General features: G+C 38.5%; 1 protein-coding gene and 1 long non-coding RNA gene across 4 annotated transcripts in view; one reads left to right on the forward strand and one right to left on the reverse strand.

Moving 5' to 3' along the window:
* LOC116554892 (putative chronic lymphocytic leukemia up-regulated protein 1 opposite strand transcript protein) overlaps window positions 1-618 on the reverse strand; it is a 52,011-nt gene extending 51,393 nt beyond the window's left edge. The window contains exon 1 of the mRNA XM_032283107.1: window positions 531-618. Within this exon, the coding sequence (XP_032138998.1) occupies window positions 531-618 (88 nt within the window). The remainder of the gene's footprint in view (window positions 1-530) is intronic.
* A 748-nt stretch (window positions 619-1,366) lies between these two features.
* Window positions 1,367-18,708, forward strand: LOC116564491. 3 transcript variants are annotated; one of them, XR_004274926.1, is made up of 4 exons: window positions 1,367-2,511; window positions 2,778-2,943; window positions 7,240-7,369; window positions 14,281-18,708. It is a non-coding gene; the product is annotated as an uncharacterized LOC116564491 (long non-coding RNA). The 3 variants fall into 3 exon arrangements; XR_004274924.1 differs by having other exon boundaries at window positions 1,367-2,943; XR_004274925.1 differs by lacking the exon at window positions 7,240-7,369 and having other exon boundaries at window positions 1,367-2,943.
* The last annotated feature ends 1,303 nt before the right edge of the window (window positions 18,709-20,011 follow it).

Raw genomic sequence — 20,011 nt, forward strand, 5'->3', positions numbered from 1 at the left:
TCCTTCTCTACTTCCCTCCATTATCACCACCTTTCATTGCTACTGCTGCCGTGGGTGCCCTGAGGAACATGAGATAGCCTTCCTCAGATAACTGGGTTTTAAATTCAGTTCATAGCTCTTAAGTGAAGGGAGTAGGGCCAAAAATGACTCACTGCCCAGTGGTGCCTGGAAACATTATCAGCAAAGGCATTCACCTAAGGAGAAAATAAACACAGAATTCTCATATGGGCCCATCTTTCCAGCCATCTCCTGGACTCTGGTAGCCTCTTCTGAGCCAGAGATCTCTCTAAAGTCACTCGCTGTCAGACCTTTTTGTCTGACATTTAGGAACGGCTGAAGTCCTTTATAAATCCCAGATGGAACAGGAGGAAAACTACTTTGAATTGGTCATTTCCATGATCTCTAAAATTCAGCAAACAGTATTTCTTAAGATTAATGGATGTAAGCCCATGACAGTTTCAATGTGGGACCAACTCAAGGGAAACTGATGACCTAAGTATCAAAAGACATTCATTACAACACAGTTTCACCTGAAGAGGGAGTCTTCCCCAGTAGTGTTTCTGCAGCAGAATTGCTTAGAAACTGCAGAGCATCCACAAGGCAAGTATCCCAGGCCATTGTTCCGGACTGTCTTTCAAACAGAAGACTGGCTAGTTGCCATTTGCTGAGGGCATCTGCTGCACTGGGAACTGCGCACGTATATGGATGGTATCGCTGACACTCACAAGTATGCAAGATAGAAACTAGATGCAATTTTTTCAGATTAGGAACCTGAGAATGGAAGATAGACTGGGAAGGGGAGCAGGAAGGATAGAGAGAGATTGGGTAATGGGTATGAAGTTACAGTTAAATAAGAGGAATAAATCCTGGTGCTCTGTTGCATAGTAGGGTGCTTATGGTTGAAAACATTGCATTGTCCATTTCAAAATAGCTAGAAGAGAGGCTTTGAATGTTCTCACCACAAGGATATGATAATGTATGAGGTAATGAATATGCCAAATACCCTGGTTTGATTATTACACATGGTATGCCTGTATCAAAGCATCACATTGTACCCCATAAATATGTACAACTATTATGTGTCAATTAAAAATAAAATAAAAATAGGCTGGGCACGGTGGCTTATGCCTGTCATCACAGGACTCTGGAAGGCCGAGGCAGGCGGGTCACAAGGTCAGAAGATCGAAATCATCCTGGTCAACATGGTGAAACCCCATCTTTACTAAAAATACAAAAATTAGCTGATTGTGATGGCGTGTGCCTGTAATCCCAGCTACTCAGGAGGCTGAGGCAGGAGAATCGCTTGAACCCAGGCAGCGGAGGTTACAGTGAGCAGAGATTGCACCACTGAACTCCAGCCTGGCGATAGAGCAAGACTCCATCTTAAAAAAAGCAATAATAATAAAATGAAAATTAAAAATTTTCTTGAGAAAAGAATGAAAGATAACTTGCTTTTGGCCACACAATTTGATAGGCATCATTTAAAAAACATTATAGTATAAGGCTAGGCATATTGGCACATGCGCCTGTACTCTCAGCTATTTAGGAGGCTGAGGCAGGAGGACCGCTTGATCCCAGGAGTTCGAGATCAGCCCAGGAGATCGAGAGGCAACATAGTGAGACTCTCATCTTAAAAAAATGTATATAGTATAGATGATATAAAAGGGCCAGCTTGCCAAATGAGTCAAATTATTCCTTAATTTAATACATTCCTAGGTAGTAAGGATCTTTAGAGAGCTAAATTAATTCCTTGCTATGTCATAGGATACCATTTATAAGTGTTCTCTTGGGGGTTAGCTTCATTTTATGTACTAAACACTTCTTTGAAAGGATCTTTGCCTTTTTCCATGTGCTAATTTGTATAGAGTATTTATGTATTATGGGAATTTAATTTATTCCTGCATTTTATCCAGGAAACTAGAGCCAGATGTTTTTGGACATTTGTTATTTGCTTTAAATAAGATACCGGGTTAAGATAAGAGAAATAAATTGATTAGATATTGCATCTTCCTCTGGAGAATGTAAAACTTTTCATGTTCTACATATCATCATACCTTACAACTTTAGAACAGACTCTAATACAAGAAAAATGTTTTAACTGTCCCTTTACTTACAGATGGCAGGGATGGAAAGGTGCGCTCGATTATACTAACAGAACTCTCAATTAATGGAAATTCAAATCGAAGACTCCTGTTGTGGATCAGGGACCATGGGTAAACATGCTTTCTAGGAGAGTTCACCACCGGGTTCCAGGAGAGGTCACAGTACTCCCGCACTCCTGACTGCAGACCCTTGGATTCCATTTCAGGCAGTGACACACCAAGAATAAGAGGAGCTGGCTGCAGCCCTGCCCACGTGTGTCTGCTGGCTCACCCTCCTGTCTGGCATCTCCACGCCCTTCCTCTTCCGGACTCCCTTGCATGAGCTTCCAAGCAGAATGAGCTGTCCTTCCAAATATGACCCTAACTCATTCAACAGCTGGAGCAAGAGCAAACTAGAGCTCACGCAAAGGTATTAGCATTGAGTCTTTTTTCCCTCTTTCTCTCTGACTAAAAGGTATTTGGAAAATTCATCTAAAAACCTTTTGTAAAAATTTCATTCATAAAAATAGCCAAAGGGTTTCTCAAAGAGTTTCCTTTTACAAAGTCTTTTGTAGGGAATGAATGTCTACTTTATTATTTTTCCTTCCTGTCCCTAACCTTGGAGAGGATTAGAGAGTCTGGGCAAGGAGAGGAGCCTCACACCCAGCCACCCACACTTTTCCTTGCTCTGTACAGGGTCTCTGGAAGAACACAGAGCCACCTTACATGCGAGGGAATGAGACCATGCTTTGAAGAGCTGGACTTTTTCCTTTTACTTACCCTTGAAATTGTTTCACTCTGATCTCCAGGTCAAAGAAGTGACCTACTACACATTTAGTCAAAATCTGTTTGTGCAAATAAGGTACAGTCCCTGCCTTCTTTATACAGTTTTCTTATCGCTAGGGGACTGGATTTAGTTCAACAACTGAGTCAGCATGAGCTCACACAAAACAAATCATTTCACATCAATGTCATTTTCTTCCCTAGCCTTTTTTATTTAAATAATTAGGTCAGGGAAATCCCATGTGCTTAGTATCATGTCAGCAAGGTATGTGACAAACTCTGGTCACAATAGAAAGTCGTTTAGTGAATTAATGTCAATTTGGAAAAGTAGCTAATATGTCTTGGGAGCTTGGTCCTTGCCTGTACACCTGCCTGAAGATCACAAGACTAAGAAGGAAACGTAACATACACTGAATGACAGACTCAGAGCTCAGCAATATCTCAGAAGCCTGTCATATGAGCCAAATCCGATACAAAACAATCTAGCAATATTAAGTAATCATCACATTTTGTACTTGAATAAAGAAATTTAATATAATCACTTTGGGGTAGGAAAAGCCAAGTTTAATGTTGGTTAAAAAACAGTTTGAAAATTGTATTTGTCCGTCTTCAATATGATGTTTCTTCCAAAATATCTCAAGTAACCTGAATTAATAGTAGAAATAATATCTACCATTTACTGAGTACCTAGGATCTGCTAAAATAACAAACTTACAATGAAGGTATAACTATTCCCATTTTACAGATGAAAAAAATGGAGGCGGTTAAGTAACCAGCACTAAGTCAAAGTGGCTAGCAAAGATAAAAACCAACTTGTTAGCCAATGTTAGGCAGCTCAAGTCCTTTCCTCTGTGCCTGAAATGAAAGACCTTTTCCAAGAATTTTGCATTGGTTATTCATATCACGTATGGAAAATGTTATTCATCTCAATGAACCAAAATAGTCAAGACACAAAGGAATGTCTATAGGAAAATGACTAGGATAGGAAAGAGTCTGTAAGCCATGCAAGAAAAGACACAGTCGAAGAGATGGTAAATGTTTAACATGAAAAATAGAAGATTCGGTGTGGGGTACAGGAGATACCTTCAAATACTGAAGATCTGTGGTCAACTGGGGCAAATATCTTAATCAAATAAATTCTCCAACAATAAGAGTTTCATTTCAAATAAGGGAAGAGAAAGTTTCCCAAATGAGCATTTTCAGTCACTAGAAGCAGAATTGGAGAGACACCTGCCAGGATTGTTATTGAATGAAATTCTGACTTTGAAAACATTTGACCTATGTGATAAAATGAAATCACTTCCAATTCTACAATTCTGTTTTGTAAAGCTAGTTTTACCCTTCACAGAGGTGCACCCAAGAGAACTGTGTGATTGATTTAATGTTAGGGGTGAATGAGCATAAGCAATTGAAGAAAACTTCAAAGTTTTGGACCTTGTAACTAATATATTGATACAATTAAAAAAAAAAAAACCTTTAATAAAAGAGAACCACATTAAGTGGAAGATAATTAAGTAGAAATAAATATGCAAACTGAAGCCTAAGATTTCAGTATTGAGTGTACTGATTGCATAATTCAAATATTCTTTTACATCATGGCAGAAAAATGCTAAAATCTAGGGATATATGCTGACTGGTAACTGAGTTTTATACAAATAATTTTTAAATTTATTAAATTAAATTTAAAAGCCTCTTGTAATTTAGAACTATAAAATGTTATAATATTAACTACTTACTTCAATCTCCTAATTTTACAATTGAAAAAACCATGTCTCAGAAAATCTAAGGGACATATTCTGTACTCTGGGAACTGGTTCCCAATTCACATCTCTGTCTGCAAATTAAAAAAAAAAAATTCTGAAACATTCAAATCTGGAATAAAGACACCACCTATATTTTTTAGGAAGAAAATAAAATTAAAAAAAAAAACTAGTCTTAACTACATATAATACACAAAGGTCCACTTTGTTATGGTATAAGGCAACACTGCCCCTTAGGAGTTTTAAAGTATGAATTCCACACTTCACCATGCTCTGGGATGTTTTCACAGTATTTTTAACATTGGTCCTCATAGTCTTAATTTACCTCTGGAAATTTCCATGGATGCTTAAACAATAAAGAACAAAGAAGCACATGGCTGTGTTATTTAGAGTTGGTGAATTAGGTTCTATAAGTCTTTTGATTTCCTTTTAGATGGTGTCTTGTCAGTTTCTAAGATCAGAGGGAGGCCAGCTCCAGGAGTGCTCATGCCTGCATCAATGGTCTTCCATACTATCTGATGAAAAGATTCATTCTGTGTCTCAAAAGGATATTCCAGATCCAGCTCTGAGTCAGCAGGTCTTTGGTGTATATATATATATATATGTATATAAGTTTTCCACTGCTTCATTTTTTTAAATCCATCTGACAAGGTCAAGGTGGGATTGAGACAAGAAAAATTTGGAACTAGTCCCATTTGAGACTTAGTTCCTTTAAAAAACCTGTTTTTAATAATCTGAAAGTTTACATAATTTTGACATGCAAGTTATATACATGTGTGTGTATGTGTGCATGCTTGTATGTATGTTCATTTTTTTAAAGAGATTCAAACTAAATAAAATTTTGATTGAGTGCATTGCTTAAATGACTAGAGCATCAGCTGTTATAACTTCAACTTTAAACACTGAACTGAAACATGGGCTTCATGTTCCAATTCATACTGAAGCTTTATAATATGTGGCCTTAGAGTAGAAGTATAATGGTCTCTTGGGAGAGGCAGGATCCAATTAAAATTCAGTTTGCTGTCTTTTGGAAAGACATAAGCAGTTATATATCCTCTGAGAGGGCCTTAAGAAATACACACCTGAGCTTTAAATGGCTACTCATTTGACTGTGAAGTTGAATTTTAATTCATCAGGGAGTCAGAGCACAAGAAAGAATTCAAATAACAACACTCTGATATTTCCTGGTGTGTTACCAGGGAGAAAAGAGCTCCTGGAAAATGAATGCCTTACACATTTGCAGATATTACCAACCACTTATAAAAACAAGGCTATTGTTATGCATAAAAGTCACTCCTTTTAGGAGAAGCCTGAGAGTGAATTGAAATGTGGCTGACATTTCTACCACAAGATAAAATGTTTTTTTTAAATATCATGTTTAAGTTCTCTTAGTTAAAAAAAGAAAAGGGAAAAAAGAAGAAAAAAGAAAGAAAAATATCTATAATCCAATACCAGACACTTCACCCATGAAATAACTCACTGGAAGACATTACGTTTCTAAACACAAAAGCAATTAGCAGCCTTTTTAAATTCTCTTTTAGCTCGGTAAGGAAATTATTCACCATATTTTGAAATCCCACATGTTATTTTTAAAAGACAAAATATATAGTACATTGAACAGAAAACATAAGAATGCTTTCTATCTCATTTGTTAGTTCATGCCTAAGATTAAATACCCCAACACGTATAGGAACCTCCCCACCCCCACTTTACTCGGAGATTCTTTTGCTTACTTCTTTTTACAACAAGGGCTTTGATGTATTTTTAAAAATGTAAATAGAAAAAGCCACTATATTGCCTCAGAGCTACTCCACCTCACTGCCTCACTTTAAATTCTGATTGACTGTAATGAGATCACAGACAGATTGATGAAATAAGATCGATGGGTTTATTACACATCCATATTCAGGTACTAAATAGCATTGGACTTGGGGTAATTTAGTTATGTAGCTCATTTATTTCGTCAACAAATTTGTTGAACAGCAGTATTAGTTAAGGCAATGCGAGCTGATGTCGTAAATAAACTCCCAAATCACAATGGCCTAAAACATTAAAGGTGTAATTTTCGTTCATAGAGGCAGTGCAATGTGAGCAACTACAGGATTCAGGCAGCCAGAATCCATTCATTCTGTGTTTCCATTATCTTCTAGAGCTTCGAAGCCTTCTGCATTTATCCCAGATAATGCAAAGAAATTAGAGAAGGTGCATCTGTTTTTAACCATTGTCTTCTCACTTGCTCTTGGAATTAACAATCACACAACCATACCTAAGAGCAAAGTGATCGTGAAGCATATTTCCTGTTGGGGCAACACCTTCCGGTGATAACTTCACGCTCTGAAGGGGGTCAGCTGTAACACCTGTAATAATAATGTACTGGACATTGTGGAATTTTCAAAAAGAAACAAAACTGGGAGCTTGTCTTCCAGAAGTATGCATTTTAGCAAATTTTTGCAAGAATCTTATTACCTCACCAATAATAATAGTTAATATATATTAGAAGTTTGTTGTGTATTGGGCTCGTTATTATTCCAGAGGGTATGTGGGTGGTATTTCAGGACTCAAACTCTGGTCTGTGGGCTGTCCAAATTTATGCTCTTGCCTTCTGCCCTCTGTAGACTTCTAATCACTTAAGGCAAGAGACTCAAGTCTGGCTCTCCTAGAAGTTCCTACTGCATGGCAAAGCCCACACCAGACAATGAAGGAATGTGGATTATACTAAACAGAACCCTAACACCTACTACACAGGTAACTATTGGCAATAAATTAGAGTTTGATTCCAACTCATAAAAAGCTGTACTCCAAAATGCAATTCACCATAAATGAGAGCCTTTTTAAAATAGGAGTTGCCTGTGCTAAAAATATTGATTTGTTTTTTAAATCTGAGTCACTGGTCATTAGAGAAATGGAAATCAAAATCAAAATGAGATACCATCTCATGCCAGTTAGAATGACGGTCTTTAAAAAATCAGGAAACAAGGGATGCTGGAGAGAATATGGAGAAATAGGAGTGCTTTTACACTGTTGGTGGGAGTGTAAATTAATTAAACCATTATAGAAGACAGTGTGGTGATTCCTCAAGGATCTAGAACTTGAAATGCCATTTGATCCAGCAATTCCATTATTGTGCATATACCCAAAGGATTATAAATCATTATATTATAAAGACACATGCACATGTTTATTGCAGCACTGTTCACAAGAGCAAAGATTTGGAAACAACCCAAATGCCCATCAATGATAGACTGGATAAAGAAAATGTGGCACATATACATCATGGAATACTATGCAGCCATAAAAAGGATTAGTTGATGTTCTTTGCAGAGACATAGATGAAGCTGGAAACCATCATTCTCACCAAACTAACACAAGAACAGAAAATCAAATACCACATTTTCTCACTCATAAGCAGGAGTTGAAAAAAAATCTGAGTCAATTGAAATGAAAATGCTAATTTGAGTAAATGAGCAAATGAGTATTAGTGAGAAAACTCACATAAAAGTACAAGAGAGAGCAAGATGCCCAATAGATTAATACAACACTTTAACCAGAATGTTCCGTTATACAGTATTCTTTCTGCACATACACCCTCTAACTAGCAAAGCTGTCTTGCTTCACATGATCTTATCCTATTTTGATGAGTTTTTTTTCTGAAAGAAATCAAGGGAGAATTCCTCCAGTTCTTGTTTTCTGTGAAAATTCTCCTAAGTTTTAGGGACAGAGTTTTAAAAGAAGGAATTCTAGGCACTTCTTGACTTGGAGCAGAATAGAGATGTACTCCAGTAAGGAACATAGTTCATGGGCCTAAGTGACTTGAATATGAGGTAGAATTGGGGGTGAATAACCCCAAATGTATAGATGATATTCTATCAGACAGGAGATATTACCTATAGCTTTGCAAAAGAAACAAACTTTTAGCTAGGCCTTTTGGATACACATAAAATTAATTAGGCTTACCAAGTATAGAAAAAACAGGAAATTGTCATTTAGAAGGACATGATCTATTCAGGTAGTCAACCAACATATACATTGAGTGCTTTGATGCAAGGTAGGGTATGAAGAGCAGTGGAGAGAAGGGGATAGTAAAACGTTGCAAGACAATACCTATTCCCATATAGGTCAGGAGCTAAGAGCAACCACAAAAGAGAGCAATGGGCACATATGGTGCACCCACCTGTATCAGCTAACATGCTACGTGAATTATTCAAATGATCTCATTTGGCACTATACGTGTAAAGTACACAGCAAGGTGCCTGCCACAGAAAGAGTGTACAACAAGTCGTAGCTGTGATTGAAATGCCAGTTTCATGCGGAGGTTATTATCTGTTTTCAAATTAAAGAAAGTGAGGCATGGTGAGGCTATGCGATGCTACAAGCTCAATGTTTCTGTCCCCACAAAATGTGTATGTTGGAATCTATTCACCAAGGTGATCGTGATTAGTTTCCAATTGCCACTGCCTTGGGGAGGTGATTAGGTCATGAAAACTCCACCTTCATAAATGTTCTTATATAATAAGAATAGTATCCTTAGAAAAGAGGACTGGGGAAGCTTATTTGTCCCTTCTGCCATGTGAGGATGTAGCAACAAAGTACAATCTTTGAAGCAGAAAGGGAGCTCTCATCAGACACTGAATCTGTCAATACTTTGATCGTGGACTTCCCAGCCTCCAGGACTGTAAGCAATAAATTTCTGTTGTTTATAAGTTATCCAATCTAAGGTATTTTCTTACAGCAGCCTAAGTGGACTAAGATAGAGGATATATCCAAAGCCCCTTAGCTGGAGAAAGCAGACTACACGCGTGGAAAGTTCAATAACAATGACATTCTTTGTGAAAGCCGCTCTCCCGGTAGTTCTATTTTACTATTAGAATATTCATCTTGGTGTCTGGGTTGTTATTCCTTAATCTGGCTGCTGAATCCCCTTTGGGTGTTTATGATTTTAACTGCCTGCCCGGGGTTCTAGTTGCCTGGGTTAGGCAATTTGCAGAAATTGAGTCCTGAGCACCTATGCTGCAGCTCCCCAAGAGTCTTCCATTCTAATTCTAATCAACTTTCAGCTACCTATCTTAAGCAGAGTACCTTTTAGAGCAGGGTGATGGGGGAGCCTAGAGGTCACATGCAAGGCCTCCCATCTATGGAGGTTTAGTTGGAGAAAGCGGACAATGAGTTGATTCCTGTGCAGCAGTAGTCATGGACCTGGGGACAAGAATCAGAGCACTGTGCTATCTCCCAGGGCCCCTAGAGTGTGACCCTGGGAGACAGATCTGTGAAATCCCTAAAGGGCAGCATGCCAGATTGATGAGATGATCTTGGGGGTACCTGCTAGTCTCCTTGGCTTCAGAGGGGTGTGGAGGGAGGGGGAAAGATAGGCTCAGATCTTCTCTGCCCTTGAGGCTGGTCAAACATGTTGTGGTTTTATAGAGAAGTGTCTTCTCCTTGTACCTTGTACAGATGATTCACTAACAGGGCCTGAGACTGTTGTATATCCTTCCATTTCAGCGACTCAAGTGTCCTCAGAACTAATCCAGGTAATCAGAACCAGGAGCAGGCAGTTAAAATCATAAATGCCCAAATGCGACCTAGCCGCCAGATTAAGGAATAACAACAACCCATGAACCAAGATGAACATTCTGCCAGTAAAATAGAACTGCCAGAAGAGAGAGATAACAACTTTAACCAAGAATCAAAAGCATACTTACAAAAATGGAAAAATAGCATGAAAATAACTTTCCAGCAATCGAAAATACAGTTTTTAAATTAAAAACATTAATTCAGCTAAGGAAAGGATGGTCTAGGATGAGACGGACTCATCTGTAATCTAAGGCATTATAAGGTAGATACCAAATGAGTAGTTTTGATTCTCAGATGGAATCGACCATTAGACTCACCTGTTAAAAATACAGGCTTATCAACTTACCCACCCCTAATACATCAGGAACTCTGGAAGTCGAGCCAATGAAATGGCATTTTTGTTTGAAGTGGCCACTGGTTTGGGGCACTGGTTATGGGGGCTGTGGAAACTGGCAGTAAATATTGAATGAGTTATCAGGGTGAGAGGTCACCAGGTCTGCAGGGATGGTTGTAAGGACTGCAGGAGAGAGAGGAGGACTGAAACAGGCTGTGAGAGGTGGGGAGAGGTTATCGATAGTGACTTAAAAATATGAAACAAAGACTGTTTGGTCTGCATGATCCCAAGTTTTCACCAGATGTAGACACACGCACTTGTCACAACTGTAGATGAAACAGCAAGTCTAAAATTTCTATAAGTTTAGCCTTTAATATGAAACACATCAGATAAATAAGAAGTTGAATTATTACAATTTTGCAAATGTTTAGGAAGCTTGTGTTCATCTAGTTGACATTTCCTTCACTCTGTGTGTGCATGTTTGAGAACTGAAATACAAAAGTTAAACCTTTAGTCTTACTTTTTTAACCACTGACAATAATTATGGTCCATTTCTCTCCCAATGTTCTATTTCAAGAAAGATGGATCTGTTTGTCAAGGTCTGAGCAAACAGTAGGAGTAAGTGGAGTGCTTGGAAGGCAAATCTGTAGTGGTGTGTTCAGTTTGATAAAAGCACTCTTGCATATTTTTCTCCGAAGTTTCCTGAACCACTCCACTAAGGGAGACAACCTTGTACTTCTTGGCTTTCTTCTCTTCAAATGGCTACTTCTGAGTCACTGATGTAAAATAACAGGAATCAAAGGATTTGTGGATCAAGAAAAATGACTCCTGACCATTTCCAGTAGGTTATTTCCTTGGAACTGCTCCCCTCTGCCCCCGGAAGGCGTAATGGATTTGGACTAAATGTAATCAAAAATTTTCGCTTGCATCCTTATTTCCTGAAAATAGCTCAGTTCCATGAAGCTGAACTTTCTGCAGCAGTGAGACCCATGGCATGTCTGCTTCCCCGGGGGAAATAAACTTGATGTTTCCCTGAGTCAGAGCCATAGAACAACAGTCTCGTGAAATGCTCTACGCCAAACCAAAAGCACTCTGCACTCAGAGGGCTGCCGGGCTCATGAGCATATCCAAGCTTCTGGGAGCCCTGCAGCAGAGAAATCATTTCACTCATAACTCTCTTTAACTTAGCCACTTGTATTCACTTTCAAGCACTGCCTTAACAAAGTACCAAAGGGGTGGTTTAGACAACAGAAACGTATTGTCTCATAGTTCTGGAGGCTAGAAGTTCAAAATCAAAGTATTGGCAGCCCTGTCCTAAGCCTCCCTCCTTGGCTTGTAGATGGCTGATTTCATGTTCACAGGATATTCTCTCCATACAGGTGTCTATCTCCGAATTCTACCTATAAAGACACCAGTCATAGTGGATTAGAGTCCAACTAAAGAATTCATTTTAATAACTTGACATCCTCTGTAAAGACCCTCTCTCCAAATAAAGTCACATTCTGAGGCTCTGAGGTTTAGAACTTACATCTGAATTTGAGGAGGGAGATGTAATTCGACTGATTTAACCACTGAACACTTTTTTTCCCCTGTCATCTATTAACAACCCGCAGAACACATTTAGAGAGATCTTACTGGGGCTTCACAGTCATCATGCTGTGCCTCAATGGTTCCCAAATGAGAAACTGTCTCCAAAAAAATAAAAAATTAGATTCTTGGGTCTCACCTCCACAAATTAAAATCCACTAGATCTAAGGAGGAACTCAGGAACTTGCAATTTACAAACTTGCCCAGAAGATTATGATGCATAACCAGATTGGAGTTCCACAGCCAGTTAGTGCACCACTACTATTTTTTAGACTTGATTTGGGCCATAAATCTTAGAATAGCTGCCTAAGAAGTGCTCTTCTTTAAACAATATGAACATAGAATTGTTTTCTCATCTCTGTTTTTATTACATCTTCTGTCTTCCTCCATTGTAGTACAAACCACTTGATGTGTGTAGATTCTGCCTTACTCATCTTTTTATTCTCAGTGTGTACCAGAGAATCCACACATAAATACCATTCAGTAAGTGTTTATTGAAGAAATAAATACCTCCAGCAACACAGGCAAACTGTACAATTGTTTCATTGTTTAAAGAAGTTCTTGGCCAGGCTCAGTGGCTCATGCCGTGTATCCCAGAACTTTGGGAGGCTGAGACAGGTGGATCTCTTAGGCTCAGGAGTTCGAGACCAGCCTGGCCAACGTGGTGAAACCCCATCTCTATTAAAAATACAAAAAAAGGAAAAGTAACCCGGCATGGTGGTATGCGCCTGTGGTCCCAGATACTCAGGTGACTGAGGCAGGAGAATTACTTGAACCTGGGAGGCAGAGGTTACAGTGAGCTGAGATCACGCCGCTGCACTCCAGCCTGGGTGACAGAGCGAGACTCCATCTCAAAAGAAATGTTATTGACGTTGACATATCTTTGTACTTGAGAAAACTCAGCTACTCTTAAAATTTTAACCCATGCAGCCATGTCTGCTGTCCTGCCTCATTTTTACTCCTGCCATAATAGCTTACCTTTCGTTTTAGGACATCTTTCTCTTTCCAGCCTCAAGGATCTTTTGCACATGCTATTTTGGAACTCTTCTCTCTGCCCTCTTTCTCCACCTCACCCCCAATTGCCAGTACTATTTCCAAATGAATATTTGCTCTGCCCTTCAAATTAGAAGTGGTGGCCCGTTAAACGTTTTCATAATACTTCATTTTTTTCCCATCGAGACACTGATCATACTTGTAATAAATTGTTCAATGGTTGCTTTTTCTGACAAACTCTAATCTACATGTGAGCTGGCTTTATGTCTGTTGTGTTCATTTTTGAAGCCACAGAAATGTGAACAGAGTAGGAACTCAAATATTGAGTTGTTATGCAGTTCACCATGATTACATATTTTTTCCCACCATTAAACTGGGAGCTTTTCTACAGCAGGGACTAGATTAATTTATTTTTCTATTTTTGGTACTTGGCACAGTGCCTGAAAGGCAGAACAAGCACAATAAATTTTCTTAAAATTTGTAAGGCTTTTGTTTATTTGAATGGTTGTTTACGTTTTGCCTAGATGAAAGCCTGGGATAGAAATTTAGAACAAGGTTGGATGTTGGTGATCATATAGATTTGTTCTTTCTTGCCATTAGAGCGCAAACTTAAAAAACATCTGTCAAATAAAAACAAACCAGAATAATAGAGAATATTTAATGCAACCAAGGGACCTCAGACAACTGACATACTTCTAAAAAGCAGAAAGTAATAGTAAATGAGATAATGGTGTACGAGTTAGTTTTCCAATTGCCAAAAGAGCACTTCATATACAGCTATAGGCAGTCATCTTCTTATGGAGAAACTGGAACACTTATGGAATGGCAGTTCCATCAATTCCCTGTTTCAAACAGCAGAAAAACCTGAAGGAGACAAGCTCAGCTACAGTCCAGCTGGGACCTGTGGCAATGACCTGACTTAAAGTTACGTAAGTGATCAGGACCATATGTGGTCCGTACCCCTCTGCCTGAGGATGTCACTCAGCTGTTTAACTCTCTCAAACATTCTGTTCTTTTACTGACAACCTACTGCAGTCAAATTGTTTATTCCCGTAATATGGAAACTTGGCTCTGTAGTAACTTCCTGTTCCTACTTCTAGGCAATCATGTAAGATAAGGGGAATGGGCACCTATTTCTCTGGGGAAGGTGAAAGGTGCTTTTATTTCTTTCCAGTATCCCCACTATGTAGAGATGATCATGAGGGAGAGGAGAAAAAATTTGCATTGGACCAAATCACTGCCTTAGAAAAAAAACAGATTGCAATCCCATCCATTTTTCTTGAAAGGTAAGTGAATTTTTAACATCTGCAATGAGTTGGGATGATACCCACTGAGGTCTCTTGGCAGTTAAAAAAAGAAAAAAAGTGGTTACCTCTTTGGCCTCTTTGGCAAAGGATATGAACTAGTAATAAAGCCTCAGCATCAGGGCTTGGGAGTCTGACTCAAAGTGGCTAAGACTAGGAGTATCTTCTAATATAAATATGGCAGCATTAGGAAAATGGCTTGGCCTTTAGAGAGACCCAGATTATCTTCACCTTAAAAACTACCAAGACCCTGATCCAACAAGGCCACCATCACAGCAGTAAATACATATCCACCAACTTCACAGAAGGTTTTCCACTGAGACATTGTGAAAACCACAATCCATTACTGGTGGATGAGTCCCAGCTCTCTTACTACCTGAGGTTTCCAAGCAAGATTTACCTGTCCTTTGTTCTAGATTGATTCCTGGGATCCTAGACCAGCACAAAGAGAAGAGGAAAGCCTCAAGGGCAATAAAAGTGAAAGTTTCAGTGATAGTTTAAATATCTGTTTTCAAATGTTAGCTTTTTTAAAAAAATACTGCAGGCTGATGGGTGGAGCATTTCCACCACAATGGCAAAGAATGAATTACCAGTAGTGTCAGCTTCCTGTTGTTGTGGGAAGAGAGCTGTCATGTTGAGGGGTGCTTCGTGGAGAGGCTCATGTGGCTCTCTGAGGAAATGAGGGTGGCTTCTGTCCCACTACTAGTGAGGAATTGAGGCCCTCAAATCCAATAGTCCACGAGGAACTAAATTCTACCAACAACTATAGGAGTGAGGCTGGAATCCGATTTTCCCCAGTTGGAGACTTAAGGTACCAATAACGCAGCTGTTAGGCGCTAAACTGCAACCTGCTCAAATGTATACTTTGGAGTCTTAACTCCCAGTATCTCAGAACATGACTTTATTCGGAGACAGTCATTAAAGAGGTAAGGAAGTTAAAATGAGGTCATAAAGATGAATCCTAATCCAATAGGACTGGTTTTCTAACACGAAGAGGAAATTTGAACACAGACACATATAGAGAAAAGGCCATATGAAGAAGACACAGGAAAGAAGTGGCCATCTATAATCCAAGGAGAGAGGCCTCAGAATAAGCCAAGCCTGCAGATATCTTGATCTAGGCCTCCAGAATTGTATGAAAATATACTTTTGTTATTTAAGCCACCCAGTCTGTGGTGCTTTGCTATGGCAATGCCAGTAAACTAATTAACTAATTGACTGCAGCCTTGCTAGGAACCCTGAACCAGAGAACCCAGTTAAGCTGTGTGCAGATTCCTGACTCACAGAACTAGGAGATAATAAATATATTTTCTAAGATGCAAAATGTTGGGATCATATGTTATGTAGCTATGTTGTTTTTGCACATGTGCCACATAATGATGTTTTGGTCAACAACAGACCATATATATGATGGTGGTCCCATAGATTGTAATACCGTATTTCTATTATGCATTCTCTATGTTTAGATATACAATTACTCACCATTGTGTTACAGTTGCCTACTGTATTCAGTACTATAACATGATGTACAGGTTTGTAGCCTAGAATCAATAGTCTATACCATACAGCCTGCATGTGTAGTAGGCTATAACACCTGTTTGCAAAGTACACTCTATGTTGTTCACATAACTATGAAGTTGCCTAGTGATGCATTTCTCAGAAAGCATGCTCAACATTAAGCGACACATGGCTTTTTGTCTATCATGCATTTAAGATACTGCAATATAGTTAACTTATGTTTTAATACATCTCTTAATTCTGTTTTGATCCCACACCCACCAAGGTGCAAAATGAATTTTTTTCACCCATTTCCGTAAGAAACATAATCACAGTGGGCTCAATGTGGTGTTTGTCATTTTCCCTGAAGATTTGTGGTGGTATAGAAAGCAGTGACAGCACACTGTATAAAGCTCTTCCATGGCCTGGAAATGGCCATCTACAATCAAAGGAGAGAAGGCTCAGCACAAGTCAACCCTGCACATACCTTGATCTAGGCCTCTAGAATTGTATGAGAATACATTTTTGTTATTTAAGCTACCTCTTTTTGTAGTCACCTCTGTTATTTGAAGGAATGGTCCAACCAACCCCAAAGCTCTGGAAATTGGCACCAAAATAATTTTACCCTGAAATCATTGAAGCTTAAGTTTCAGGCCCCAGTTTCACATTCCTGAGAGCTCTGCAAGTCACTGGGAGCTGTAGAGTCTTCTAGGTAGAATTGGAAAATGAGGTGAAAATCCCTCAAAAAGTCTCAGAAGCCTGCATCTCCAAGCCTCTGGCAATTTTCTTGTGGTTTCTATCCTCATTCTAGATATTTGCTTTTGAGACTGATTTTAAATTCAGAATTTTGTATTCTCTCAAAAAGAGGATTCTCCAAATTCTATAAGCTTCAGGCTCTACAAAACCTATCTATTCTGCCTAACTAGATTGATCATGGCACATACCAAAGATGGCTGTACCTCATGAGGACTTTTCATATCAGACCCTTAGAGGATAGTATTTTTGCATATAGTTACATATAATTGATTTTCATGCACCTGTATCATGTTAACCATAGTCAGTGTCCATATCCAATTTATTTTTTGTGTCCTTGGTACTCAGAAAGTTACCAGATGTTCAGTTTGAATTTTATTCAAAATATATTGTTGAATTAGATTTAAAGATAGATTAAATTAATTCCTACACATGATCTGATTTAATGGATAAAATAAGGGACCAAGCATTAGCCTGAACTGTATGCTTGCATTAACCATGATGTTCCCCAGAGAGAATAATATTTGAGGAACACTGCATAGGCTGAAAAACAAGAGTTCCCAGCAGAACTGTGGGAACTTTTCTTCTTCACGCTGTGAGACACCTGGGGAAAGTTCTCCACATCTGGTTTTTCAGCTACTCTGCCCATGACTAGTAGGAAGATTATTTTATTTTATTGATGGTAAAAGAAACTGTTATTGTTACTTTAATGAAAAAGAACCAACTGGAAAGTCTAGTGGTATTTTTGAAGGCAGGGACCAGTTTTTCCAGTGATTTGCTTCTCTGTGCTAGTGCTCCAATCACCCTTGCACCCCTTCAGCAAAATTCTGAGCACATTGTAGGTGTAGCAGGGAGATGTTAAGATGAAAACTTGGCCCTGACCAGGGTCTCTATTCTGGTTTTATCCATAAACATCAATATTTATCACCAGATGATATTTTGATTTTTTATCTGTCTCCTATACCTATTGATCTATTTTTCACAGCTTATAGTGGGGAGGGGCATGTTTTGTTATTATCCTTAAACCAAAGCAATTTCTTCTTGAAAAATAGGATGCCATGCTCTGATGTTTGCAGTGTCAAGGAAATTCTTGCTCTGAGAGTTCCAGAAGAAAAGATTTGTCCAGATTTGAACTAATTTCAGAAAAACAGAACAAAAGCCATCCAAGGTTAAAAGGTGACTTCTGACTCACAGAATGAACAAGAAGGCAGGGGGAAAAAAAGGCCCCCAAGATTCAGGCCAAAGTAAATGAACAGAAGAATGATGGAGTGGCCCAGAGGAGGATCACGTGACAGAAAAGTCAAGATAAATTAGTGGGAGGACAGAGGAACAGAACCAAAGACCTGCAGGATCATAAAAGAAAGAATGAAAGGAAGCAGATGAAGATTCTAGAGCCCAGCTGAATAGCCAGGATCCCTGAGGGTAAAAAGGGAGAGAAAGAGAAGGCAGTGAATCAAGTCAAAGAAGGGTAGAAAAATACAGAAAAACAAGGCAGGGTGTGGTGGCTTAAATCTGTAATCCCAACACTTTGGGAGGCCGAGGAAGGCGGATCACAGGGGGCCAAAAGTTCGAGACCACCCTGGCCAACATGGTGAAACCCTGTTTCTACTAGAAAAATATGGAGAAAGGTTTGAGGGATTGTGCACTGCCAGGGGTGAGAACATAAATTTATCTGCTACATGAATGTTTTTTGAGACCCATCTAGTTCTTTTACAATTTTAATTTAGAATTTCTATAACTAGCTCTAAATCAGGATCATTAGCTGGAAATTCTTATAAATGAAAAACAAAACTACTGCAAACAAGTGGGAGTTCTCATAACCTTAATCAGAAAGGCTTGTGTTGCATTTCCAAATCCTGTCTCTAGAGACCATGAGTTTTTAATAATAGCATTTCCATGAAAGCCCAATTGAATACAATCACCACCCAGACCAAAGTGTGGGAGAAATCACAAAACTACTTTCAAATCCAAGTCTTCTTTGAAATTTAAAATTATATTCTATGATAATGGCTCTCAAAAACCTTAATGCAAGGGGGAAAAAAAAAAAACTAAAGCAGAATAAAGAAGATTTAAAAAGAAGCAGGATAGGAAAAAAGCCAGAGGCTGGCTACATCTTTCCATAAAGCACATCAGGTCTCATAAGTACATGATAGCTAGGCCCAGTAGTTTCAAGCCTTGGAGACTCATTTCAAACAAACTCCGTGGAAAGACACTCAATTAAGTGTTCAGGACAATTGCATATCCCCAGTTCACTCATGTACTGGAAGTGTCTAAACTCTGTCCTCAGTGGTCAATAAAATGGTATTAAGTCACAGAAAACCCATTGCCACTGGTATTGGCTGATGTCTCTGGTAGTTTATGTGATGACAAATATTAGCCTTAACAGCAGAGCCTTCCTTTGTTAGATTTCTGTTTGAAATTCTGTGGCTGGGAAATGTTTATGTTCACATGAAAATAGCTGTAAGCAAGCCATCTTATGGTAAACATCTCAAGAAAGAGCAAATTCCATCTTTTTAAATAGAAAAAAAAGGCAAGAGTAAAATGAAATTAATGCCTTTGGCTCCTTGTGTTGTAAAATTATCCTGAAGTTATTTCACACTGTCCTAAAAAATAACTGAATTCAGATTATATCATGGTATGTGGCTCTTACAAAGCTGTGTTAGGCAGATGTATCTTTAATGAGGCTGATTAGGTAAGAGAAACAGATACTCTAGATTGAGAGCCATCTCAACAAATGTGAAACAACTGTATTAATTTAATTTAATTTAATTTAATTTAATTTAATTTAATTTAATTTAACCAATGTGTTTATTGTTCCCTGCCTTCTTCCAGAAAGGATTTAGGGAGCTTAGCTAATGTGGAGGTCTGAAGGTGTAGATACTCATGAAAGCCTCAGATTAATATCTAGAATATATAACGTGTCCAGATAGTTTTCAATTATCAATGCATTAATCTAAGCTTGGAAAGGACTTTTAAACTGCAGTGAAACCTCAACTAGCTTCAAACCTGCATTTTCTAGCAAGCTATTTTGTCACTTGGAGACCCACACAAGAAACCTATTGTTCCTTTAAAAAGGAGAGAGAGAAAAAAAAAAAAGAAAAGCAACCTGCTGGTGTTGCTTTGTTCATCTTATCACCTTATCATTCAGCAGCCTATTCAGGATCAAATGTGGGAAAGTCTGTGTGTGAGATTAAGCCCTATACTCAGCACAGGAATTTCTTGGATAAACATCTTTCTTAAATGGGTAGCTATGTGAAAAAAAAACAGGAGAAAAACTCTATTATTACAATGTAGTTTTTGTTGTTGTTGTTATTCAGTATATTTCAAACCTAATATTTAAAATTAAGAAAA

The sequence above is a fragment of the Sapajus apella genome, unplaced genomic scaffold (genome assembly GCF_009761245.1).
Source record: "Sapajus apella isolate SASKATOON/1434 unplaced genomic scaffold, GSC_monkey_1.0 scaffold2, whole genome shotgun sequence".
Classification (NCBI taxonomy): domain Eukaryota; kingdom Metazoa; phylum Chordata; class Mammalia; order Primates; family Cebidae; genus Sapajus; species Sapajus apella.